This window comes from Cetorhinus maximus, chromosome 14 (genome assembly GCF_964194155.1).
Source record: "Cetorhinus maximus chromosome 14, sCetMax3.hap1.1, whole genome shotgun sequence".
In the NCBI taxonomy this organism is placed as follows: Eukaryota; Metazoa; Chordata; class Chondrichthyes; order Lamniformes; family Cetorhinidae; genus Cetorhinus; species Cetorhinus maximus.
The window spans coordinates 17080490-17107940 of NC_135892.1; the positions used below are offsets into that span (position 1 = coordinate 17080490).

Genomic DNA, 27451 nt, shown 5'->3' on the forward strand with positions numbered 1-27451 from the left:
CACTGTGCAAAACAGAGTTTAATACGCAGTTTGACAAAATGTATCTTGATGTTTTTCTGGAGACAGAGCAGAAGGTTCATTTCATTTCTAAAGGCCTGTGGCTGTATGTGAAGTACTTCTCAAATCCCTTTCATAATTTCACATACACCGCTTCACAGATTAAACATAATCAACCCCTGCCTTACAAGTGTATCTGCCAGAAAATTGCAGAATTAAACATCTGGGCTAGTGTAACAGAGGAACTCAAATTTCAGCTAGGGTTTTGTTTGTTTTGAACATAAGATCAGATGAAATGAATGACAGCAAGAACATTCCAGTCACCTTTCGGTTGATTGTGTACGAGTGGTATAATTCATCCAACAGATGGACAAAATGGCAGTTAGCATCGGAATGGTGTCCGATTCACGTTCTGAATGTCATAGCAATAGAGTGATACAAGCATGCGTCTTAACCTCAACCACGTGTTGACCAGAGCTCCTGCGACGAGTGGATTTGCATAGGACTGCAAACTGAGTGACTCAGACACCCGGCACAGATGTCCCAGGGTTGGCAAGGGGAGAACCACCATTTCAGTCCCAGTGTGCATCATAGAATCACTCTTTCCTATCTAAATATTGGGAAGGTTGTGCAACAGGTGGTGTGTTTGGCTGCAACAAGATGTAATCAAAGCAAGCCTGTATGGTACACTCATGATATGTCTCCCCAAAGAAAGCCAGTAAGGTGAATTCATGATACTCCTGGTCCTCTGATGGCTTACTTTTCTTAGGAGCTTCTAATTAAATAGTGGGAATTGTTCTTTTATGCTTATTGTTCTTTTTTTTCTTGTGCAACCCCTGTAACCAAAACCAGATTGCAGGCCATGAACTGCACACTCAAAAGGTTACTGGTCTGTCCCATATATACGCCCACCAGCTCACTGGAAGAACCATCCACCAACGAATTAGAGTAAGTGTTACGAATATCCCAGACACGAACCGAATTATCAACAGATGCTGAAACTATCAAACTGCTATCCGGACTAAATGCAAGGTTAGTTATATTGTCAGTATGCCCTCTCAGCTCTTTGAATAAAGTACCCGATGCAAGGTCCCATAGTTTCAGTCGCTGATCTTCACCCGCTGAAGCCAAGTACTTTCCATTAGGAGAGAAAGCCAATGCCAACACAGGTCCACGGTGTCCTGTGAAGAGACGCACAGTATTCCCTTGCTGTGTACTCCACAGCCGCACAGTTTTATCTATCGAGCCTGTGGCTATGTAATTAGAGTTCGGGTGGAACTTAACACAGTCTACGTCTGCTAAGTGACCCGCATAAATGCGTAGTGGGTACGTTCTGTCAAGCGCCCAAAGTCTTGCTGTCCGATCATGCGATCCACTTACAAAGTAAAGGCTCAGGGGACTAATATCAATGTCCCAGACTGGATAAGCATGTCCTTGATACAAACCAGTGTTCTTGAAACTGCACAAATCCCAGTAACGGACTGTTGTGTCTTCTGAACAAGACAGGAGTCCTGAATTATCAGAGAGGAATTTGGTGCCATATACAGGCCCACAGTGCCCTCGTAGGATTTTCATTTCGCTGCCCACATCATCTTCCACCTGCATTAGGGAATAAAAATACAAAACCAATAAATAACAGGAACAGGTAGAAAAAAAACATTTAAATTTCAATTACTTATACAAACATGTAGGATCTGAAAGTTTCCTTTTTTGCTCCTCTGAAGTTTTACATATCACACTGTGATCTTGGGAGTGCAATGGCAAAATCAACCATGTGCTTATACTGTCCTTTGCTTCTGTTCTCCTGTAGATCAACTGAGGATTCAGAACATGAGACATGGTATTTTGCACAATCATCTTTCCTAAATCAGCTTCCAATGGGCAAGAGTATGAGAGCAAGGGGACAACAAGCTCTCTTTCCGTCTCTAAACTGTCCTGGGAATCAGGTGAAGCTGGCTCCAGAGTGCGTGTTTGTAAAAATTAATGCTGTAGGCCTGGAAAACAGCACAGAGACAGCCTTGAACATCAGCCTGTTACAATGCTGCTCTGTCAGGGGCTAAGCACCTGGACACAGCTGGTGCAGCCCACTTAGCAGGGAGCAGCTGAAAGTACCAACTACGGAGCAGTAAAAGTGAGTTCTGCAGCTGTGGAGCCCAGACTGTTTACAACCAATGGTGGTCTAGTCAGACAGAGGCAACTTGAGGGCAGAAGCTCTTTAACACTCCCTCTGATCCTAAAGAGCAAAGGTGACATTTTGAAATGATGCAAATTCACCCATCTATTACAAAGAATATATATATTATTCATATTCATACAGTGCAACAGAACACATGATGGAACCTCCCTGCAATCCACCACGCAATGGAACAGCAGAAAAACACAACAATGTGTGCACCAGTCGCATCATGTGCCTTAAACAGAAAAGAGATCTCACACCTGGTAACCCTCTAGCCTCAGAGTCAGAAGCCCCATTTCAGAGACTTGAGCACATAATCTTGGCACACCGCCCCAAACATAAGCTGCTTTTATACTGAAGCCTGGGTCTTGGGGAGGGCTGACTGCAGTACCCTCACATTTTTAATCAGTAGATCCTACAGCTAGAAATGCTGCAGGCATGGGAAATAGAGAATAAAGACAACATGCTACAAATACTCAGCACCTCGGGCAGCATCTGCTGAGGAATTATTCAAAAAGTTATTGACCTGGAATATTTAACCCTAACCTTCCTCTCACCACAGGCTGCACCATACACCAGTAAAGATAGTGTGACTGCTATACTGTCTCGGGAGTAGTCAAGAGACCAAATAGAGTAAAATAAATTGCTGGCATGGACTGGATGGGCTGAATGGCCTGTTTTTGTGCTGTAATGACTCCATATCATTGTTGCACTCCAGGAGCCAGTGGCCAAAACAATATAAAAAAAATCTTTAGACATTCTTTCCCTATACAGCCATAGGGCTTTTAAAATTCAATTGTGATGCCATCGGCTCACTGAGGTTGGAAGGAGGATTGATCCAGTTTGTGTCATTCATTGTAGGCTCAGTATTACAGTGGCTTAGTCACTGTTTCAAGTGGTCAGGTTACAGGTTACAACCTTGACATCTCTACAGATTCCCAGATGTACCTGAAATTTCACACTAGTAACCCAGAGAACATTCAAAATCCCACCACAGCAGTAGAGTTTTGAATTAAAGTATTTTTTTAATATCTGAAAATTAGAAGCTGGTACACAACTGATTCACTAACATTCTTTAAAGGAAGAAAATCTGCCATCCCTACCTGGTTTGGCTGTAATGTGACCATGGTGATTGATTTAATGGCCTAGCAAGTTATTTAGTTGAAGTAAATGGAAGCACCTTAAGGGGGAACTACAGATGGACAATAAATGTCAGTATTCTAGATAATGAGAAAAATTCTCATAAGAGATTATATTCTAATTAATTATATTATATTATAAGAGCATACAAAATAGGAGAAGTAGGCCATTCAGCCCCTCAAGCTTACTCTGCCATTCAATGAGATCACGGTTAGTCTGTTTGTGTTTCAAATTCCACATTCCCAGCTACCCCTGATAACCTTTGATTCTATCTATCTCTGCCTCAAAAATATTCAGTGACCCTGCCTCAACCACCTTCAAAGGCAGAGAGTTCCAAAGTCGCATAACCCTCAGAAAAAAAATTTCCTCATCTCTGTCCTAAAAGGGCAACCTCCAATTTTAAAACAGTGCCCCCTAGTTCTGGACTCACCCACCAGTGGAAACATCCTTTCCACGTCCAACTTGTCAATACTGTTCAGGAGCTTATATATACTTCCTCACTCTTCACTCTCCCCTCACTCTTCTGAACTCGAGTCTGTTGAGCCTTTCCTTATAAGACAACACGTTCATTCCAGGTATCAATCTAGTAAACCTCCTCTGAATGGCCTCCAACGCATTTACATCCTTCCTCAAATGAGACCGAAACTGCACACAATATTCGAGATGTGGTCTCACCAATGTGCCCTGCATAACTGAAGCATTAAATCCTTACTTTTATGTTCAATTCCTCTTGTAATAAAGGATAGCATTCCATTAACCTTCTTACTTACTTGCTGTAGCTGCATACTAACTTTTTGTGACTCACGCACTAGAACACCTAGATCCCTCTGCACCTCTGAATTCTGCAGTCATCTCTGTTTAAGTAATACTCTGCTTTTTTATTCTTCCTGCCAAAGTGAACTTCACATTTTCCCACATTACACTCCATCTGCCAGATTTTTGCTCACTCACTCAACCTATCTATATCTGCCTGCGACCCCCTTATGTCCTCTTAACGACATTCTTTCCTGCCAATCTTTGTGTTGTCTGCAAATTTAGCTACCATGTCATTGCTCCTCTCATCTAAGTCATTGATGTAAATTGTAAAAAGTTGAGGCCCCAGCACAGACTCCACTCGTCACATCCTGCCAATCAGAAAAAGACCCTTTTATGCATACTCTCAGTTTTCTGCCAGCCAGCCAATCTTCTACCCATGCTAATATTTACCTTCTACACCATGAGCTTTGCTTTTCCACAACAACTTTTGATGTGACACCTTATCAAATGCCCTCTGGAAATCAAAGTACGGTATGTCTACAGGCTCCCCTTTATCCACAGCGCATGTTACTCCTTCAAAGAACTCCAATAAATGGTTAAACAGGATTTCCCTTTCACAAAACCATACTGACTCTTCCCGTTTACCTTGTGTTTCTCTAATTGCCCAGCTATAACCTCCTTAATGATTGATTCTAACCTTCCCCACGACAGATGTCAAGCTAACTGGCCTATAGTTTCCAGTTTTCAGCCTCCCTCCCTTCTTGAAGAGGGGTTATATTTGCTAGTTTCCAGTCTGATGGGACCTTTCCAGAATATAGTGAATTTTGGAAAATTAACACCAACCCATCTAATATCTCATTAGCCACCTCTTTTAGACCCAAAAATGAAGTCCATCAGGACCTGGAGACTTGTCAGGCCACAGCTCCATCATCTTGCTCAGTACGGTTTCCCTAGTGATTGTAATTTCACCAAGTTCCCCCTTCCCTTCCACCTGATTTACAGCTATTACTGGAATTTTTTTTGTAACCCCTATGGGGAAGACAGAAGCAAAATATTTGTTCATTTCAACTGCCATTTCCTTATTATGTACTATTAACTCCCCATTCTCACTCTCTAGAGGACCAACACTCACTTTACCTATTCTTTCCTTGTTTAAATACCTATAGAAACTCTTGCTGCCCATTTTTACATTTCTAGCTAGCTTCGTCTCATACTCTAATTTATTTCTTCTGATTGACTTTTTAGTCATTCTCTGCCATTCTTTATATTCTAACCAAGCATCTGACCTGCCGCTCATCTTTGCACCGTTATATGCTTTTTCCTCAAGTTTGATGCTTTCCTTAACTTCTTTAGTTAACCACGAATGGTGGCTCCTAAGACCATAAGACATGGGAACAGAAGTAGGCCATTCAATCCATTGAGTCTGCTCCGCCATTCTGATAATCCTCAAATCCACTTTCCTGCCTTTTCCCCCATGGCCCTTGATTCCTTTACTGATTAAAAATCTGTCGATCTCAGCCTTGAATATACTTAATGACCCAGCCTCCAAAGCCCTCTGCGGTAAAGAATTCCAGATTCAATACCCTCTGAAGAAATTCCTCCTCATCTCTGTCTTAAATGGGCAACCTCCTACTGAGATTATGCCCTCTAGTCCTAGACTCTCCCACAAGGGGAAACGACTTCTCAGCATCTACCCTGTCAAGGCCCCTAAGAATCTTATACATTTCAATAAGGTCGCCTCTCATTCTTCTAAACTCCAATGAATATGGCCCAACCTACTCAACCGCCATACCTGGGATCGACCTAGTGATATATCTTTCTTTAGATAAGGGGACCAAAACTGTTCACAATATTCTAGGTGTGGTCTAACTAGTGCCTAGTTTTAGCAGGGCTTCCCTATTTTTATACTCCATTCCCTTTGAAATAAAGGTCAACATTCCATTTGCCTTCCCTATTACCTGAACTTGTATGCTAGCTTTTTGTGATTCATACACAAGGGCCCCCAAATTCCTCTGTGCTGTAACTTTCTGAAGTATTTCTCCATTTAAATAATATTCAGCTCCTCTATCCTTCCTGCCAAAGTGCATAACCTCACATTTTCCCACATTATATTCCCATCTGCCATGATTTTGCCCACTCACTTAACCTGTGTACATCCCTCTGTAGATTGTCATCCTTGCCACTTGCCTTCCCACCTACGTTTCTGTCATCCACAAACGTGGCAATAATACATTCACTTCCCTCATCTAAGTCATTAATATATATTGTAAATAATTGTGACCTCAGCACTGATCTCTGTGGCATTCCATTAGTTACAGGTTGCCATCCTGAAAATGCCCCCCTTATCTCTGTCTTCTGTTAGTTAGCCAACCCTCTATCCATGCTAATATACTGCCCCAACAACTTGGGCTCTTATCTTATCAAGTAGCCTTAAGTGTGATATCTTATCGAACGCCTTTTGGAAATCCAAATATATTACATCTATTGATTCCCCTTTATCTATCCTGCTTGTTACCTCCTCAAAGAATTCTAATAAATTTGTCAAGCATGACTTCCCCTTCATGAAGCTATGCTGACTCTGCTTGATTATATTATGCATTTCTAAATGCTCTGCTATTACATCCTTTATAATAAACTGTAACATTTTCCCAAGGAACGGTTGTTAAGCTAACTGGCCTAGAGTTACCTGGGTTTTTTTTGTCTCCCTCCCTTTTTGAATAATGAACATTGGCAGTTATTCAATTCTCTGGGACTTTTCCACAATCTAAGGATTCATGGAAGATTACTACCAGTGCATCCACAATCTGTGTAGGTACTTCCTTTTAATATCCTAGGATGCAACCCATCAAGTCCAGGGGACTTATCAGCCTTTAGCCCTATTAGTTTCCCTAGTACTTTTTCTCTAATGATAGTTATTGTATTTATTTCCTCCCCCCACCCTCTTTTTCCCCTTGATTATTTAGTATTTTTGGAATGCTATCAATGTCTTCTGCCATGAATGCTGATGCAAAGTATTTATTCAACTCCTCTGCCATTTCCTGGTTCCCCATTATTATTTCCCCAGCCTCATTCTCTAAGGCACCTATGTTCACTTTGGCTTCTCTCTTCCTTTTTATATATCTAAAGAAGTTTTCACTGTCTGTTTTTATATTACTTGCTAGTTTACTCTCAACGTTTCATTTTCTCCCTCTATTATTTTTTTGGTTATCTTTTGTTGGTTTTAAAACTTTCCCAATCCTCTGGCTTACCACTAACCTTTGCCACATTGTATATTCTTTCTTTCAATTTGATACTATCCTTAACTTCCTTGGTTAATCATGGTTAGATTATCCCCTTCCTAGATTCCTCCTTCCTTCAAATGGTCCTCTCCTTAGAATTTTTCTTTACAGTAGGAGTATATTTATTCTGAATATTATGAAATATTCTTTTAAATGTCTGCCACTGCTTCTCTATTGATCTATTCCCTAGCTTAGTATCCCAGTTCACTTCAGCTTTCATGCCCACATAGTTGCCTTTATTTAAATTTAAAATACTAGTCTTAGACCCACTCTTCTCCCTTTCAAACTGGGTGTAAAATTCAATCATATTGTGGTCGCTGCTACCTAGCGGTGTCTTCATTCTGAGGTCATTAATTCATTGTCACATTACACAATACCAAGTCTAATGTAACCTGCTCAACACAGCCCAATCACAGACATGCTTCTGTGGAACAGCACCAGGTTTGTCTGCCTTGGTCGGACTCAGCTTCCCTGGTCAGCTTACCACAAAATGGGAGGGTGACTCTCAGAAAGCAGCTGTTGAAGCCACTTTGTCTTTTCCCCACCTGCTTCACTCGATTAGGGTCAACTCAAACATTTATGTCTACAAACTCCCATGTGATTTGCTGAATCAGATCCAAATTTGCCCCATTTAATATCAAAATCAAAGATTTCCATCCACTCTGCTGCCTGGTACACAGGCCACATTGGTGACCTTAAGTCTGCAGGCTGAGACTAGAATTCCAGGACAAAGCAGTTCGCTTGATTGACAGTCCATCCACCACCTTAAAGCCTCCACTGAAGGATTTTGGAATACAGCACAATATCACTCACTCTTATTTCCCTATTCTAGAGAACAAGAACAGCCCTAAACACACTTCTTTACAACTGAGTTTCTCCAAGCCCCCCTACCCTGCATCTTCAGCTCGAGGCTTTCTTGATGTTGAAAATAAAGGTTCTGTTTAGCAACCCCTAGTTCTCCTTTTGTCCCTCAATTCTTTTTATTCCCCCACCCTATTCTACCCATCTCTTTCTTGAAGCCTCTCAGCTGATTCCTCAACCCCTCCAATCTGACCACTCACTCACTATTGACACCATGCTAACTGGGCATTGCATTGCTGTCCCCAGCCTTCACTGTTCTTACCTCTCAAAAATCTTTTTCTAAAAAGGAAAAAAGCCCCATTCCCAACCATCTCTCCTTACAAGCTATTGTTCCAATCCTAACCAGCCTTTTCTCTCTATGGTCATCTCTATCACAAACTCAGCTCTCGATGGGCCCCTTCCAATCTTATTTCTAACCAGATCAAGACAGAAACACCACTATGGTCAATGTCATAATGACATCCTGTGCAACACTGGTTAGTACTCACTGTCCTTTCATTTTCCTTGGCTGCTCTTCAATCTTTGCAACTGTTGATTACTCCACTTTTCACCACAGACTGCACTGTACTTCCATATCACACTTTGTTAGTCCACTCTGATGTATCCTAGTGTCAATTTCTCATCTACTGTAATGCTGCTCATTCATCTACATACTATTCCTCAATATCATGTCCATAGAGCAGCAGATGATACGAAAATACCAGATAAACCAACGTTTCCTGCAGTTTAGCAATGACTGGTCTATCCCATTCAGAAATCTACTTACTTCTGCCTCCAGCGCCAAATTTCCTGCATGTCTACTTGGACTAAATCCAATGATGTATTAACTTAGTATTCTGCTTTGCCTCAAGGCATGCATTCACAGCGTCATCAACATCAGCTTCTTCCATCCCTGGGATTCTAATTGTTTATGCCCCACTCGTCCCAAATCAAATCAAACAGTATGTTCCTTGCTGTTCGAGTGTTCGTAATAGGCAGCAGAGTACAGGCTGTACGCAACCAGCCCGCACTTGTATAACCCAAAATAAAAAGTCTACTGTTAGGTGCAATTCCACAAAGGGAAATGAAAAAATGTCCAATGAGAAAATAACATGCTTCACTGCTGGCAACTAAGTAAAGTGCTGCACCAACACAAGGTATTGATGTGACAATTGCATTCTCTCTCATTATGGGGAAAAATAAATTTGGTTTATATGGACCTTTCATGACATTAAGACATCCCAAAGCGCTTTACAGTCAATTAAGTTTGTAGTCACTGTCGTATTACAGAAAATGGGGCAGCCAATTTGCACATAGCAAGGTCTCACAAACAGCAGTATGATAATGGCCAGATAATCTGTTTTAGCAACGATGATTGAGGAGTAAGTATTGGCCAGGACACCGGGGATAACTCCCTTGCTCTTCTTTAAAACAGTGCCACAGGATCTCTTACATCCACCCAAGAGAGCAGACAGGGACTAATTTAACATCTCATCAAAAGATGGCAAGTCCAACAGTGCAGGACTCCCTCAATACTGCACTGGTGTGTCAGTCTAGGTTTTTGTGTTCAAGACTCTGCAGTAGGCCTTGAACCAGCCATCTTCTGACTTTGAGGGATATCAACTAAGGCACAGCAGCTGAAAGTCAAACCTTGGGATGGTATGTGAGGTTGCCAATCCTGGGTCATGGAGCATACAGGGTCTGAGAAAGGGCTGTGCTATGAGGGTATGTTGGGAAGGAGAGGTGATGGAAGCGTGTAAAAGGGGGATATTGTAAAGAGGGAGGGCGCCATGTCCTGCAAGCTGCATTCTTCCTGCATCTGCCATCGGAAAATTTGACCAGCTGCACTTGGGAGGTTTTCTTCCCCACACATCACTCAAATAAGGGAGAAGAGAGAGAAATTAAAAGAGCAAGTACAGGGCAATCGACAAGAGAGCCTATTTTCCACCATGGCAGATTCACTTTTGCATGTACATAAAAAACCTGCATCCAGCACATGTTCTGTCCATTGTGTCACAACATGCAGCTCATTTATCCAAGTCGTTGAGCTAGGAGCGATGTGGATTCTCTAGCTCTGATCTGTAGTGTTAAGGAATGCACACCAAGTGGATTCACAGCCACGTCCTGCCTGTTTTACAACACAGAACTACACTCACCATTTAGCAAGTTAACACAACTGAAGAAAAATGATTACATTTGGAAGAAATGGATGGAAGGTGTCATTGTAGAGGCAGCTGTGTTATTGACTGCATCAGTCACTTGGAGCCTCAACATCAGCTATAACGAACCTTAAATTTTGTTGAAAACATTTCTTCACCAAACTCAAGTAAACAGAATGGTTATTCTTGGAAACATCTTGTGTGTAGCCTGCGTGCAAGAGTACTTCAGGTGACCTACCTCATGTATCCTACCGACTGCACAATAAGTTGGTTGTTCCTTCATCGTGCTGTGAATATGAATGGGAGTTTAAAAGGTAACTTCAAACCCTAGGAGAGCCAAATGAAAATTCAAGTTTTCAGGATCTCTTGCAACTGCCAGTGACCAAAATATTAAACATCAAACCTATCATCCAACATGATACTAACTGCTAGATTTAGCCCGTCATCACAAAACCCAGGGAGCACAAACACTTTCATACCTCATCATCCAAGATATCACAGGCAAGGTTGATGCGAGAGACATCCACCTGCTGGGGTCCGAACTTGAGTTTCTTCGACCTCAAACTCCAGAGTTTGATGCAAGAGTTATCAAAACCAGCACTAAGCAGTTTGTTGTCTGGTGAAATTTCTGCAGTATTGAGCAGCTGGTCTGTGTTGTAGAAAGCATAGAAACAAATGGTTGTGAGAGAGGGAGGTCCATCTTTTACCCGTTTTATAGTGTCCTGCAACATATCTAGCGCAGCTTCATTCTGCAACATGGTAGAGGGTAGCTCTGAGGGCTCCATGCCCACCCCCTCGTTGCGAGATAGCGTCCCGACACTGTACAGCTGATAGCCTGTCTGTGGAGAACACTGCACATCCAGCTGAACCCGAGAGGCCAGAACCTTGCACAAAGCACTATTGTTGTCACTCTGGAGGTAGCGGAGGAGATAGTTGTAGCTTTCTTCAGTAAGGGTAAGAACATATTTGTTTTCAATCAGGCTGCGCAGTTTGGAGTTTGAATAAATGTCCTGGCTATTCAGGGTAGTCCGTAGCTGTTCCATGATGTCCTTCTGATCTGTATTTTGTAGGAACATCCCGTGAAAATGACTGTAGAAGCTGTCTGCTGCACTCTTCAAACCACTGTGCACCATGTCAAGGTGGAGGTAGACGAATAAAGGGTAGAGCAATTGTTTCACTTCTTGGCTGTACTTTGATTCAGTATCTGGAACCAGAAGTGTGATAGCGGAGTGAGTAAATACACTTGCAGCACTTGCTAGAACTCAAACTTTATGTTTCCCTAATATTCAAGGTAGTAATCTTTGGATTACTGCTGGTGCCATGTACAAGGGAGCTTAGAAACAGGAGGATAGAAAAGATGAATGCATGGCTCGAGAGGGGGTACAATTGAGGTATATTCCCACAAGAGAGAAAGGTACGGTAATCAAAGCCAAAGCTCCCAGCATGATGAAGGAGATAGAGTAAGATGAAGCAGAAAACAAAAAACGTGTGTAGACATAGCAGGTTGTTAATACAAATGGTTATAATCTTCCAATCTTTTTTAGATACGGGAATTGTGTCAGAGGACTGGGGGATTACAAATGTAACACCCTAGTTCAAAAATAAAAGGCTGTAAGGATAAACTCCAGGCCAATTGGTTTAACTTTGATGGTAGGAAAGCTTTTAGCAACGATAATCTTGGACAAACAGTCATTTGAACAAGAGTGGATTAGTTATGGAAAGCCAGCATGGATTTGTTAAAGGCAGCTTGTGTTTAACTAACTTGATTTAGTTTGATAACGTAACAGAGAGGTTGATGAGGGTAATGCAGTTGATGTGGTGTGCATGAACTTCCAAAAGCCATTTGATAAAGTGCCACATATTAGACTTGCCAGCAAAGTTGAAGTTCACTGAACACAAGGGATACTGGCAGCACGGATACAAAGTTGGCTAAATGACAGGAAAAAGTAGGTGAAAAGTAGTTGTTTTTCGGAATGGAGGAAGGTATACAATGGTGTTCCCCAGGGGTTGGTACTAGGACCACTTTTCACTTTCTAGATCTATATTAATGACTTAGGGCTTGGGTGTACAAGGCACAATTTAAAAATGTGCAGAGGACACAAAACTTGGAAGTATTGCGAACGGTGAGGATAGTGATAGACTTTAATAGGACACAGGCTGGTGGAATGGATGGACATATGGTAAATAGAATTCAATGCAGAGAAGTGAAGTGAGGCATTTTGGTAGGAAGAATGAGAAGAGGCAATATGAAATAAAAGGCACAATTTTAAAGGGGCTGCAGGAACAGGGATACCAGGGGGATATATGGGCACAAATTGAAGGTGCCAGGACAGGTTGAAAAAGGATTAGAATCCCAAGTTTTAAAGAGAAGCAGGGAGTACAAAAGGACGGAAATTGAACCTTTATAAAACACTAGTTTAATCTCAACTGGAGTATTTTGTCCAATTTTGGGCACTGCACTTTAGGATGGGTGTGAAGGTTTTAGAGAGGGTGTGGTAAAGATTTACCAGAATGGTTCCCAGGATGAGGGGCTTCAGTTACCTGGACAGACTGGAGAAGTTGGGGTTGTTCTCCTCAGCAAAGAGAAAGTTGAGAGAAGATTATTGAGGTGGTCAAAATCATGAGTGTAGACAGAATATATAGGTTGCCATTGGTGGAAGGGTCCAGTACCAGAGGGTACCTATTTAAGGTGAATGGCAAAAGCACCAAAGGCGACATGGGGAAAAACGTTTTAAGCAGCAAATGGTTAAGATCTAGAATGAACTGCACGAGGGTGTGGTGGAGGCAGATTCAATCTTGGCTTTCAAAAGGGAATTGGATAAGCACCTTAAGGGAAAGGAATTGCAGGGCTATGGGGATAAAGGGTCGGGGTGAGTGGATCTTGCTAAGTTGCTCTTGCAGAGAGCTGGCACGGACACGACAAGCTGAATGGCCTCCTGTGCTGAAGCCATTCTATGACTCCTTACTTGCGCTTCAACAGAAAAGGGAGCTTCCATTGCAAGTCCCACTTTCTATAAACGAAAACTTAATCACACGAGTCAACTGGGTGGGTGAAAGGTGAGCCCTAGCTCCATTGAGGCAAGCACCAGGAATAGTCAGCATCAATATTCCTTGTAAAATGTTATTTTCTCAATGTGCAGTACCTTTAAATTTATTTGAGCGGACCTGCATGCATTGTATTTAATCAGGAACACTGTCTGCATGGTCGCGCACAGCTTAGCGGAAACACTGGTTGGCACCCTCCTGGTATTTCTAAAGTGACAGAAAATGCCACGCTGTCTTGACTGTCATTCCGGCTAACAGTATTTATTAAAATGGCAGGTGGAAACCTAGAATAAGCAGTGACATGTGCTCCAACAGAAGTCCCACTATCTTTGTCATTCTCTTCAATAACTTTTACCTGTGGGAACTGAAGTGATTGAACTAATACCATTTTCTGCATTCAATGAAGTGAGTGAAGTGAACTGCAAGATCTGCTTTCCTGGGACTCAAATCAACAATTAAAAGCTAAAAGTGCCTATTAGCTCTTGAGAATGGACCAATTTACTCTCCATATGCCACACATAATTATCATCCTTTACAAGTGAGATGATTATTTAAATCTTCTGAAAGTCTCATTGTATTTGATGCTACATTTCCCTGTAGTGTTAGAGTATACAATACACCATCTCTCACACTGCTATCTTTTCCCATTTTCATCTACATCACACCCCCTCCACTGTGAATAGCAAGACAAATTTCAGAAAAAAGTAGACTCATACTGAACAAGTATCTGACAGTGGGTTAGTTCATTAATTTAAAAGGTGACTGTATTTCTCACTTCCAAGGCACCTGTGAGAACTGCTTCAATATCAACAGAAGAGATTTTTTTTCCTCCCAAATAACTTCTCAAAAGGCAAAGTGTTGATTTGAGGAAGAAGTACTGAGCACACTTACAATAAAACTTTGTTCAACTAACACCCTCAATTAACTAAATGGGAGACAAATCTTTCTACAAATTACAGGACCTTAGTCACTAATGCCCGTTCTTAAACATTCATTATGGAATGTAGGTGCCACTGGGCAAGGCCAATATTCAATGCTAATCCCTAATTGCCCTTGAAAAGGTGGTGGTGAGCAGTCTCGTTGAATACAGTCAGGTGGTTTGCTAGACCATTTTGGAGGAAACCACAAGAGTTGACCACATTGCTATGCGCCCAAAGTAATGTATAGGCCCACCAGGCAAGGATGGGAGATTTCCTTCCCTAAAGGACATTAGTGAACCAGGTGGGATTTTACGATAAACTGATACTTTTACGGTCACCATAAGTGATACTAGCTTTTTATGCCAGAGAGTTATTTAATTAATTGAATTTTCCAACTGTAGTGGGGGGATTTGAACTCATGCCTCCGAATCATCCAGGCCTCTGGATTACTAATCCTGTAACATGTCACTATGCTACCATACCTCCCAAACCTGTGGCTGTGTTCTGAACTTGGGTTATGAGGTTTAACAGTGCCATTAAGTCAGCTGTACTGGTAGAATATCTTTCTTTTGATTGTCCGAGCTCAGTAGCTATTTAACTCATTTTGAAAAGAGGATAAATTTCAAATAATACTGTTTTTTTTAGGTAAAAATTTGAACGACACACAAATTGTAGCTTTCTAATGTGATCCACCGATTTCAGGAAGGGTATCAAGCAGAGAGCGAGACACACAAACTCAGTGCATGGACAACTTTACATGAACATTTTTACCATTAAACACAAGCTGCTTCTATCCGAACTTACCGAAAAGGAAGATTTTCAACCTTGCAAACTGTATTTCATATTGATTAGGATCAGCTTGACAGGGAGCTGCAGACACCACATTGGGAGAACCAGACTCTGCCTGAACTGTTTTTGAAAATACAAAATTAATGCGATCAGCATCAAAGACCTGACACTTGCAGAAAAGTCATACACGCCACAGTCTGTAGTGTAAGCTGGTGGTTGGGTTGAGGAAAGTCCTGCAGGAATGGAAGTTTCACCAGGGACCTGACAGAAAGTGCCTCAGAAAAACACGTGCAGAAAGTTGAGAGAGCATTTGGAGTATTGTATTATTTGTATGGATTTTTGCTAATCCCTACCCCTCTCCCCACCACCACTCCCCTCCCTGCCAATACTGGCCTTAGGTATGGTTCTGAACATAAAGTTGGAGAACCAGGTATAACTGAACATATACAAAGGCTGCACACACCTCTTGGTGTGCCCAGCTGCCAAAACTAAAAGCATACAGTACATTACTGGAAGCAGCTGGATGTTCCTTGGACATACTCAAACAACCTGCCATTTTACTTGCCATGGTCCAACATTCCACTTGTCCTAGGAACATGTGAAATGCCATAATACAATTTGAACCCTCATCCTCTGGGTTGCTGATCCAGTGCCATAATCACTTGTTCCTGGAATATGGGAGACAACTGCAAGGTTGTATTTATTACCCACCCACAATTGCACTATTAAGATTCAACCACACAGAGAGACTGGGTCATATGTAAGTTATCAGACCAGGTGGAGGTGGCAGGGTCACTTCCCTGAAGAACATTAGTCAAACATGGTCATTTTCTGCAGTAATTTAACAAATTACCAAATTAACAATTAATTTGCTGTGATCCAATTTGGACTCGTGACTTCTGGGTTGCTAGTCCAGTACCGTAATCACTGGGCTATCATACCCTGCTGAAATCCATACAAAGTAGCAACATACACAACTGGTCAAATACGCCAAAATCCTTTTTGCTATCTTTTGTTTACTGATATCCAGTGGCCATTTTTAGCACCAGTGTACATTTTACTGTGACTTCTGCTCATTAACATGGGAAGTAGGTACGGGTGGGAAAGAGACTTCCATTCCATGAGAATGGGGTAGATTCAAACCAGATCCAACAGACACATGCAACCTACATCACAAATGCAACATGTACTTGCACTTAAGATTATATCATTCAATTCTATTAAAATCTTTGTCGACAATGTATGCTTGCTTATGAAGCCCAATGGGTTGAGCCTATTTCCTCAGTTTACAATAGTGCGAGTCATGTACAGATAATTACAATATCCAAAGTATCACCCACTTTGCAATATATATCTTGCATTTCTTGGTATTACTTCAATTCATCTGCTCAATTACTTCAGGACTATAGATCATTTTAAAATCATACAGGCCTCCTCAAAGCAACCCAATTTCAAATATAAATCGTACCTTAAAAAAAAAATTGCATCAATTTCAGCATTTTAAAAAAGTTCTCACATTCATTCCCCTGGGAATTGCAACCATCCAATTACAAATACTGGTGGCAATAATTACCGAGTAGTATATCACAAGTTAATTAACATTTCAAAAACTCTTCATCCCACATATTTTATTTTTAGCCACAACGCCTTTGTGAACTAACACTTACTTTAGCTGCTTTTACACAGCTTAGTCCCAGTTCTGAAGAATAAGTGATTTTATGTGCCCACCATTCTACTGCTAAGGTGATTGCAATTTATTGGAACCACAAGAAGCCGCCACACAGATGTTGGTCTCCCAGAATCTGAGCAAACATCTGCATAAAACTTGTTTGTGACATTCCTAACTTGGACTTAGTTTTTAATTTTGTAACATTTTTACAAAAGCACCATAAAACCGGCTCCCATCTCTTTTCATGCATGTTGTCAATGATGGGCTGAATGCAAAAGAAATGAGCTAATTATAAATATAACAACTTGTACTTATACAGCACCGTTAATGTAGTAAAATGACCCAAGACACTTCAGAGGAGAGCTAACAAACAAGACTCAACATCAAGCCAAATAAGGATATGTATTAGGGCAGATGGCCAAAACCTTAGTCAAGTATGCAGATTTTTGAGGACGGTCTTAAAGAGGGAAAGGGAAGAAGAGAATCAGGGAGTTTTGGACGGGAATTTCAGAGCTTACGGTCTGGGCAGCTGAAGACATGGCTGTCAAAAGTGGAGATATTAAAATCAGGGTGCTGAAGAGGCCAGAACTGGACAAGTGCAGAGATTGCAGAGCTGGAGGAGATTGCAGATAGGGAGTGGAGAGGCCACAGAGGGATCTGAAAACAAAGATGAAGATTTTAAAATCGAGGCCTTGCTTAGCTAGAAGTCAGCAGAGGTTAATGAGCACAAGCTAACGGGCAAACGGGATATGGTGCGAGTTCAGAAACAGACAGCAGAGCTTTAGACAACCCCAAGTTATGGAAGGTAGAACATGCGAAGCCAGTCAGGAGTGCATTGGAATAGTCATGACTATAGATAACAAAGGCATGAATGAGGGTTTCAGCAGCAGATGAGCTGAGGTAGAGTGGAGATGGAAACAGGGGGTCTTAGTAATTGGAGCAGAAATGTGGTCAGAAGCTTGTCCTTGGGTCAAATGTAACACCAAGGTTGCAAACAGACTGGTTTAGTCTCAAACAGTTGTCAGGGAGAAGAACAGAGTCAGTGGCTGGTGAATAGAGTTTATTGGGGAGGGGTCTGATGATAATGACTTTGGTCTTCCCAATATTTAGTCGAGGGGCAATTGCTGATCGTCCAATACTAGCTACCAGACAAGCAGTCTGACAATTTGGAGACAGTGGAGGGCCTGAATGCAGTGGTGCTGAAATGAAGGTGGGTGTCATCAGTGTACATGTGGAAACTGATGCTGTGCTTTCAGATGACATTGCTAAAGGGCAGTTTGTAGATCAGAAATAGGAGGCGACATAGGATCGATCGATTCTTGGGGGACCATAAGACATAGGGGCAGAAATTAGGCCAATCGGCCCATCGAGTCTGCTCCACCATTCAATCATGGCTGGTAAGTTTCTCAACCCCATTCTCCCGCCTTCACCCCGTAACCTTTGATCCCCTTACCAATCAAGAACCTATCTATCTCGGTCTTAAATACACTCAATGACCTGGCCTCCACAGCCTTCTGTGGCAATGAATTCCAGATTCACCACTCTCTGGCTAAAGAAGTTTCTCCTCATCTCTGTTCTAAAAGGTCTTCCCTTTAATGTGAGGTTGTGCCCTCAGGTCCTAGTCTCTCCTACTAGTGGAAACATCTTCCCCACGTCCATTCTATCCAGGCCTTTCAGTATTCTGTAAGTTTCAATCAGATCCCCCCTCATCCTTCTAAACTCCATCGAGTATAGACCCAGAGTCCTCAAACGTTCCTCATATGTTAAGCCTTTCATTCCTGGGATTGTTCTCGTGAACCTCCTCTGGACTCTCTCCAGGGCCAGAACATCCTTCCTGAGATACGGGGCCCAAAATTGCTCACAATATTCTAAATGTGGTCTGACCAGAGCCTTATAAAGCCTCAGCAGCACATCCCTGCTTTTATATTCTAGTCCTCTCGAAATAAATGCCAACATTGCATTTGCCTTCCTAACTACCGGCTCAACCTGCAAGTTAACCTTAAGAGAATCCTGGACTAGGACTCCCAAGTTCCTTGCACTCCAGATTTCTGAATTCTCTCCCCATTTAGAAAATAGTCTATGCCTCTATTCTTCCTACCAAAGTGCATGACCTCACACTTCCCCACGTTGTATTCCATCTGCCACTTCTTTGCCCATTCTCCTAACCTGTCCAAATCCTTCTGCAGCCTCCCCACCTCCTCAATACTACCTGTCCCTCCACCTATCTTTGTATCATCTGCAAACTTAGCCAGGATGCCCTCAGTTCCTTCATCTAGATCATTAATGTATAAAGTGAAAAGTTGTGGTCCCAACACTGACCCCTGTGGAACTCCACTAGTCACCAGCCGCCATCCTGAGAAGGACCCCCTTATCCCCACACTCTGCCTCCTGCCAGACAGCCAATCTTCTATCCATGTTAGTACCTTGCCTCTAACACCATGGGCTCTTATCTTACTAAGCAGCCTCCTGGGCGGCACCTTGTCAAAGGCCTTCTGGAAGTCCAAGAAGATAACATCCATTGGCTCTCCTTTGTCTAACCTACTCGTTACCTCCTCAAAAGAATTCTAACAGATTTGTCAGGCATGACCTCCCCTTGATGAAGCCATGCTGACTTTGCCTGATTTTACCATGCCCTTCCAAGTATTCTGAAATCTCATCCTTAATAATGGACTCTAAAATCTTACCAACGACCGAGGTCAGGCTAATCGGCCTGTAATTTCCCGTCTTTTGCCTCACTCCCTTCTTAAACAGGGGGGTTACATTAGCGATTTTCCAGTCCTCTGGGACCCTCCCTGACTCCAGTGATTCCTGAAAGATCACCACTAACGCCTCCACTATCTCTTCAGCTATCTCCTTCAGAACTCTGGGGTGTAATCCATCTGGCCCAGGTGATTTATCCACCTTCAGACCTTTCAGTTTTCCTAGCACCTTCTCCTTGGTAAAGGCCACCATACTTACCTCTGCCCCCCAATTCTCTTGAACTTTGGGGATGTCACTTGTGTCTTCCACCGTGAAGACTGACGCAAAGTACCTATTCAGTTCCTCCGCCATTTCTTTGTTCCCCACTACTACTTCTCCAGCGTCATTTTCCAGCAGCCCAATGTCCACTTTTGCCTCTCTCTTACCCTTTATATATCTAAAAAAACTCTTGCAATCTTCTTTTATATTACTGGCTAGTTTACCCTCACTTTTAATCTTCTCCCTCATTTCTTTTTTAGTTGTCCTCTGTTGGTCTTTGTCGGCTTCCCAATCCCCTGGTTTCCCACTGCTTTTCGCCGCATTGTATGCTTTCTCTTCAGCTTTTATGCTGTCCCTGACTTCACTTGTCAGCCATGGTTGCCTCGTCCTCCCTTTAGTATGCTTCTTCTTCCTCGGGATGAATTTTTGCTGTGTCTCCCAAATTACTCCCAGAAACTCCTGCCATTGCTGTTCCACTGTCTTTCCTGCTAGGCTCAACTCCCAGTCAATTCTGGCCAGCTCCTCCCTCATGCTTCTGTAGTTGCCTTTATTCAACTGTAATACAACACCAGAGGTAATGATGTGGGAGAGGGAAAGAGAAGTCACTGCAGTTAATTCGCTGGCTTAGACTGGGTAGGTAAGAATGGGAGCAGGTGAGTGCAGTCTCAGCAGCTGGATGGCAGTGGAGGAGAATGGTGTGGTCAAAAGCCACAGACAGGTCAAAAAGAGCAAGAAGAGATAGTTTACCGTTGTCACCCCACTTAAGATATAATTTGTGACTTTGAATAGAGCCTTTCCAGTATTATGGTAGGAGTGTAAACCGAAATTCACAAGTAGTTCTGAGAAAGATCTGCTCAAGACATTGGACAGAAAATGGACTTTGGAAATGAGGCAATGGTTTGCATAGACAGAGGAGTCAGGTTTATTTGTGGGATGGGGTGATTGTAGGTTTGAAGGAGATGGGGAAAGAACTGAAGGATGGAGAACAATTAATATCAGCGGAGGGATGTTGGTGTCATGGTAATATCACTGGATTAGTAATGCAGAGGGCAGGTTAATGCACTAGGACACTGATTCAAATCCCACCACAAGAGCTGGTGGAATTTAAATTCAACAATAAATCTAGAATTATAAAGCTATTCTCAGCATGGTGACCATGACAATAATCATCATTTGTTGTGTAAAAAAAAAACCCCATCTGGTTCACTAATATCCTTTAGGGAAGGAAATTTGCCATCCTTACCTGGCCTGGCCCACATGTGACTCCAGACCAACAGCAATGTAGTTGACTCTTAACTGTCCTCTGAAATGGCCTAGCAAGCCACTCAGTTCAAGGGCAATTAAGAATGGACAACAAATGCTGGTCTTGCCAACAACACCCACTTCCCATAAAAGGAAGAGAAAAAAAAACTGGAAACAGAAAGACAAATTGGGTGGTCAGCAGTCTAATGGGAATAAAGGGAGTGGGAATAAGGTTGAGGGAGCAACAAGTGGGTCTCATGGCCAAGATGAATTTGAAGGGGCAATGGAAGAGAAAAATGCAAGTCCAGGGCTGGGGCAGGGGTGAATCTTAGAGAAGGTTTGGCCCAGCGATGAGGGGAAGGAAGGGAAATGGGAGAAGCAGCGGATCAAATGGGCTCAATCCTAGTGGCAAAGGAGTTCACAAATGTCTAGCACCTTCTGTTGCTGGAGCGAGGGTAGAGGGGGTTAAGATGACGGTTTGCAGTACAGAAAAGAAGCCTGGGCTTACCTTGGCATTCAAGGATGATCCTGATACAGTGAACATTTTGGGCAGGCAAGGGCAAGGCCCCAATGCTTTATGCAGCCCAAACAGATCTGGCAGTCAGTGGCTAAATCAGTTGACTGCCATCTCTGTTCAAGCCTGCATCCCCTGGACCAAAGGGAGTGGAGTATACCAGGGTGACTATGTGTAATGGCTTTAATGAAGTGAGGATTAAGCAAGTCAGTAGTTGCAGAAATGTCTTGGTGAAGGGAGGGCTAAAGGCTGGATAATTGGGATTTTAAAAGTGCAGTTGTATGTGAATTAGGAGAGATTTGTTACCATATTTTGAAGATTCTATATGAAAGGCTGACACATTAGCAACCTAGAATAGTGAATGCTATCAACATGGACAGCCAACCCATCAGTGCTTTACTGTACACTGCACTGTATTTCCAAATTTCAGAATTGTGGCAGTGGTCTATCCAACAGTTTTGTTACTAGTTCTGAATCTCAGTGGCTCTCCCACGCAGCTGATGTAACAGCCAGATCCCATGTGTGCTGAGCCTCAGTTACCCCACACCCGCCCCCTCAATTCAATAAAAGCAGGGTACCCTAACTGTTCAACCACATGGGCTACTAAGAAGTTTTAATCCATGATCTCATTCATTTGCGTACCCCTCAGATTGCCAATATCAACAGATTACAATTTAGAATATATCTAACAATTCTCTAGCAGTGATTCTCACTTAGAACTGCAGTGCATATTATCTTGAGGATGCACTGCAGAAATTTGCTGAGGCTTCTTTGACAGCACCTCCCAAAATCACAAAGAGCAAGGACAGCAAGAGAATGCGCACATTTGGACATATCTCACTATTCCTTTATTGTCACTGCAGAACTCCCTACCCAATAGTATTGTGGCACCTCTTCACCACCTTCAACACCTCTTTGATCCTTTTGTCTGTGACATCTTTTGATTATCTGCTCCTATCACTGCTTGCTTGTCCCTACAACCACCTCCCCCCTCAACTTCTCTCTCCCCCTGCCCACCTTAAACCAGCTTATATTTCACCCCTCTCCTAACTATACTCAGTTCTGTTGAAGGGTCGTGAGGACTTGAAACGTCGACTCTTTTCTTCTCTACCGATGCTGCCAGACCTGCTGAGTTTTTCCAGGTAATTCTGTTTTTGTTTTGGATTTCCAGCATCCGCAGTAGTTTTTTGTTTTTATATTAGTATTGTGGCAGTACCTTCACCAGATGAACTGCAGTGGTTCAAGAAGTTGGCCCACCACCACTTTGCTCAAGGGACAGGCCATAAATGCCACCATAGGCAGAGTATAAATCAAAAGAAAATCAAGGAGATTACAATTTAGGATAAATCCACCAATTCTCTAATGATAACAAATAGTAACTACCTGGGTTTCATAGGCTGATTTACCAGGCTGCAAATGGTCATTGTTGACTGCTGTAAAACATTTTACATGCTACAACAGCTCAATTTAGAGAACCCTTTAAGTGGAAGAGCAAGGTGAAAGCTATGTTCTAGGCCTTCTTACTCAAGTGTTATAACTTGCCTGAATGACTTTTTAACCCTCAATTCAGCCACTGGGATTTCACTTCAGATTGATAGGTTGAAAGTCAGTATCCCTCTCTCTCTCTCTCTGTCTGTCTCTGTCTGAAAAATAAGTCTTAACCCAGCTCAGAATCTCACAGGCCCATCAAGCCTGCACCGACACGTGAGAAACACCTGACCTACCTACCTAATCCCATTTACCAGCACTTGGCCCATAGCCTTGAATGTTATGATGTGCCAAGTGCTCATTCAGGTACTTTTTAAAGGATGTGAGGCAACCCGCCTCCACCACCCTCCCAGGCAGTGTATTCCAGACTGTCACCACCCTCTGGGTAAAAAAGTTTTTCCTCACATTCCCCCTAAACCTCCTGCCCCTCACCTTGAACTTATGTCCCCTCTTGACTGACCCTTCAACTAGGGGGAACAGCTGCTCCCTATCCACCCTGTCCATGCCCCTCATAATCTTGTGCACCTCGATCAGGTCGCCCTTCAGTCTTCTCTGCTCCAACGAAAACAACCCAAGTCTATCCAACCTCTCTTCATAACTTCAATGTTTCATCCCAGGCAACATCCTGGTGAATCTCCTCTGCAACCCCTCCAGTGCAATCACATCCTTCCTATAATGTGCCAACCAGAACTGCATACAGTACTCCAGCTGCAACCTCACCAAGGTTCTATACAACTCCAACATGACCTCCCTACTTTTGTAATCTATGCCTCAATTGATAAAGGCAAGTGTCCCATATGCCTTTTTCACCACCCCACTAACATGCCCCTCCACCTTCACAGACCTATGGGCACATATGCCAAGGTCCCTTTGTTCCTCAGAACTTCCTAGTGTCATGCCGTTCATTGAATACTTCCTTGTCAAATCACTCCTTCCAAAGTGTATCACCTCATAGTTTTCAGGGTTAAATTCCACTTATCTGCCCGTTTGACAATCCCGTCTATATCTTCCTGTAGCCCAAGACACTCAACCTCACTGTTAACCACCCGGCCAATCTTTGTGTCATCCGCAAACTTACTAATCCTACCCCACATAGTCATATATATAAATGACAAATAATAGGGGACCCAGCATAGATCCCTGTGGTACGCCACTGGACATAGGCTTCCAGTCACTAAAGCAGCCTTCTGTCATCACCCTCTGTCTCCTACAACTAAGCCAATTTTGAATCCACCTTATCAAATTACCCTGTATCCCATGTGCATTTGCCTACTTTATAAGTCTCCCATGTGGGACCTTGTCAAAGGCTTTGCTGAAATCCATATAAACTACATCAACTGCACTACCCTCGTCTACACACCTGGTCACCTCCTCAAAAAATTCAATCAAATTTGTTAGGCATGACCTCCCTCTGACAAAGCCATACTGACTATCCCTGATCAAATCTTCCCTCTCCAAGTGAAGATAGATTCTCTCCAATAGTTTCCCTACCACTGACATGAGACTCACTGGTCTGTAGTTCCCTGGCTTATCCCTACAACCCTTCTTGAATAGCAGAACCACATTAGCTGTTCTCCAGTCCTCTCGCACTTCCCCCATGGCCAGACAAGGATTCAAAATTTGGGTCAGAGCCCCTGTGATCTCCTCCCTTGCCTCCCTCAGCAGTCTGGGACACAAATCATCTGGACCTGGAGATTTGTCCACTTTTAAGCCTGCCAACACCTCCAAAACCTTATACTCCCTATATCAATTTGCTCAAGAGCCTCGCATTCTCTCTCCCCGACTTCGATACCTTCATCCTCATTCTCCTGGGTAAAGACGGATGTGAAGTATTCATTCACCACTCTACCGGTGTCCTCTGGCTCCACCCATAGATTGCCCCCTTGGTCCCTACTCTTTCCCTGGTTATCCTCTTCCCATTGATATACTTATAGAATATCTTGGGATTTTCCCTACTTTTACCAGCCAGAAGTGCGAGTTCACAGCAGGAAGCCTAGTGCAATTTACTACGCTTCAGTAAATGTGCAGACAAACTTGCTTACTTGCCCGTAGCTTAAATGACTTCCACTGCACAGTTGTGCCATTTAACTCTTCTTTTACTCCTCCATGCCCATACCCCTCTCAATTGTCTAGGGACGCTTTACTATATTAAAGGCACTGTAGAAATGTCAATTATTATTGAATGCAGATATGCAGGTGGCTGGTGCAGGAATTGGAATGTCACACTATTGCAATTGTGAGAAGTCAACTGGGGCGGGTGGAGGGTTAAGGTTCACAGCAAAGGAAAAGAATAGGACATGGAATTTACTGCACAGAAACAGGTCATTTGGCTCACCCAATCAGTCTATGCTCCACACAGGCCTTTCCCCATTCTATTTACTTCATATCACCCCATCAACATATCAGCAAGAAGCTTTACTCTGCCTGGCTTGACACTGATACCTAGTCCACAAAATAAGATGGAATGATCTACATCATTGCTCAAATTGGTCTTTGATGTACCTGTTAAGTTAGTTGCCATTTCCTCTGCAGTCTGAGAAAATTTGGGTCCTTGTTTCAGGGCTCCATCGGAGTCTACATATTGTCTTCTTCGGAGGTAGTGAGCCACTGCAGCCTGTATCTGTTCTGTACGTACTCGCTTCATGGTCTAATTGTGAAAAACACAAGATCAATACGAAGGACAGTATACCACAGTCATACTCTCTAGGCGACTGTGTTATCAATATTTCTGCAGCTACTGATTGGCTAAACTGCAGCCTCACCTTTTCATTTGATGCCCTAGTCCCCGCTGAAACTATTACTCTCTCTCTCACCGTGACCGTTCACTTTGGTAAGGCCCTCAGCACCACTCACTCAGGCTTGAACGGACATGGCAGACATCAGGTTTAACAATTCAATGCCAAATTTAGCTGAAGCAATAAAGCTCTATTGCACCCTGTTCACACCAGCCAAAACCCAGGGTGGGGATCCGTTAATTACCTGTGTTTGGGGGTGGGTACCCAGGTGGCCAGGCAGGGGGGGCTTCCCAGGTTGTGAGTGGGGTTTACCTGGGTTGGGGTGGGGGTCCAGGGGTTACTCGGGTTTGGGAGGGGGGAGGGAGAGGGTTACCCAGGTTGGGTTGGGGGGTGGGGGTAGGGATTACATGGGGGGAGGGGGAGAGATGGGGGTTACACAGGTTTGGGGGGGAGGGGAGAGTGCTGGGTGTTACCCAGGTGGAGGGAGAGAGAGCAAGAAAGCGTGAGAGAGAGAGAGAGAGCGCAAGATAGAGATGGGGCGGTGGGGAGTTGGGGGATACCCAGGTTGAAGGTTGGGGGGGCGGGGGAGAGAGAGAGACAGAGAGAGAGAGGAGAGAGAGAGTTGGGGCTTACCCAGGTCAGGGGTGGGTGTGGGGGTGAAGAGAGTGAGTGTTGGGAGTTACCCAGGTTGGGTGGCTGGGGCTGGGGGGGTTACCCAGGTTGGGTGGCTGGGGCTGGGGGGGTTACCCAGGTTGGGTGGCTGGGGCTGGGGGGGGGGTTACCCAGGTTGGGTGGCTGGGGCTGGGGGGGGGTTACCCAGGTTGGGTGGATGGGGCTGGGGGGGGCTACCCAGGTTGGGTGGATGGGGCTGGGGGGGGTTACCCAGGTTGGGTGGATGGGGCTGGGGGGGGTTACCCAGGTTGGGTGGATGGGGCTGGGGGGGTTACCCAGGTTGGGTGGATGGGGCTGGGGGGGGGTTACCCAGGTTGGGTGGATGGGGCTGGGGGGGGGTTACCCAGGTTGGGTGGATGGGGCTGGGGGGGGGTTACCCAGGTTGGGTGGATGGGGCTGGGGGGGGGTTACCCAGGTTGGGTGGATGGGGCTGGGGGCGGTTACCCAGGTTAGGTGGATGGGTCTTGCGGGGGGGTTACCCAGATTGGGTGGATGGGTCTGGGGGGGGGTTACCCAGGTTGGGTGGATGGGGCTGGGGGCGGTTACCCAGGTTAGGTGGATGGGTCTTGCGGGGGGGTTACCCAGATTGGGTGGATGGGGCTGGGGGGGGGGGGGGGGGGGGTGGATGGGGGGGGGGGGATACCCAGGTTGGGTGGATGGGGCTGGGGGGGGGTTACCCGGGTTTGGGGGGGGGGGGGGGTGGGTTACCCGGGTTTGGGGGGGGTTACCCGGGTTTGGGGGGCGGAGGGGGGATGGTGCGGTGGGTACTCCCCAGGTTGTTTGGGGGGGGGGGGATGTGGGTTACCCAGGTTGATTTGAAGCTGGGGCCGGCCCGGGCTCCTGTAGGCCGGAAGCCTCGGCCCGGCCGAACCGTCTCCTCCTCCTCCCTCGGGCCGGGGAACTTACTGCATGACGGCCGCTCGCTAACACCGCAGAAAGGGAAGTCGACAATCCGGGGAGCGGCCCCAGGGCTCGGACTCGGGTTCGGGTTCAGGCCCGGACTCGGGGCCTCTCCGCCGCTTTGGCGCCTCCGCTCGGCTTCATGTTGATTGGCTGGGTGAGGGGTGAGAGGT

General features: G+C 44.1%; 1 protein-coding gene across 2 annotated transcripts; it reads right to left on the bottom strand.

The window, feature by feature from the left end:
- taf5l (TAF5-like RNA polymerase II, p300/CBP-associated factor (PCAF)-associated factor) lies at positions 1-27439 on the bottom strand. Of its 2 annotated transcripts, XM_078556580.1 has the most exons (5): positions 27285-27439; positions 25474-25618; positions 15116-15220; positions 10826-11550; positions 1-1596 (listed from the first exon to the last, which is right to left on the bottom strand). In XM_078556580.1, the coding sequence occupies exons 2-5, from the start codon at positions 25613-25615 to the stop codon at positions 805-807; spliced, it is 1764 nt and encodes a 587-aa protein (XP_078412706.1). In that variant the 5' UTR covers positions 25616-25618; positions 27285-27439; the 3' UTR covers positions 1-804. The 2 variants fall into 2 exon arrangements, with proteins under 2 accessions (XP_078412706.1, XP_078412707.1); XM_078556581.1 differs by lacking the exon at positions 15116-15220.
- Positions 27440-27451: the final 12 nt, after the last annotated feature.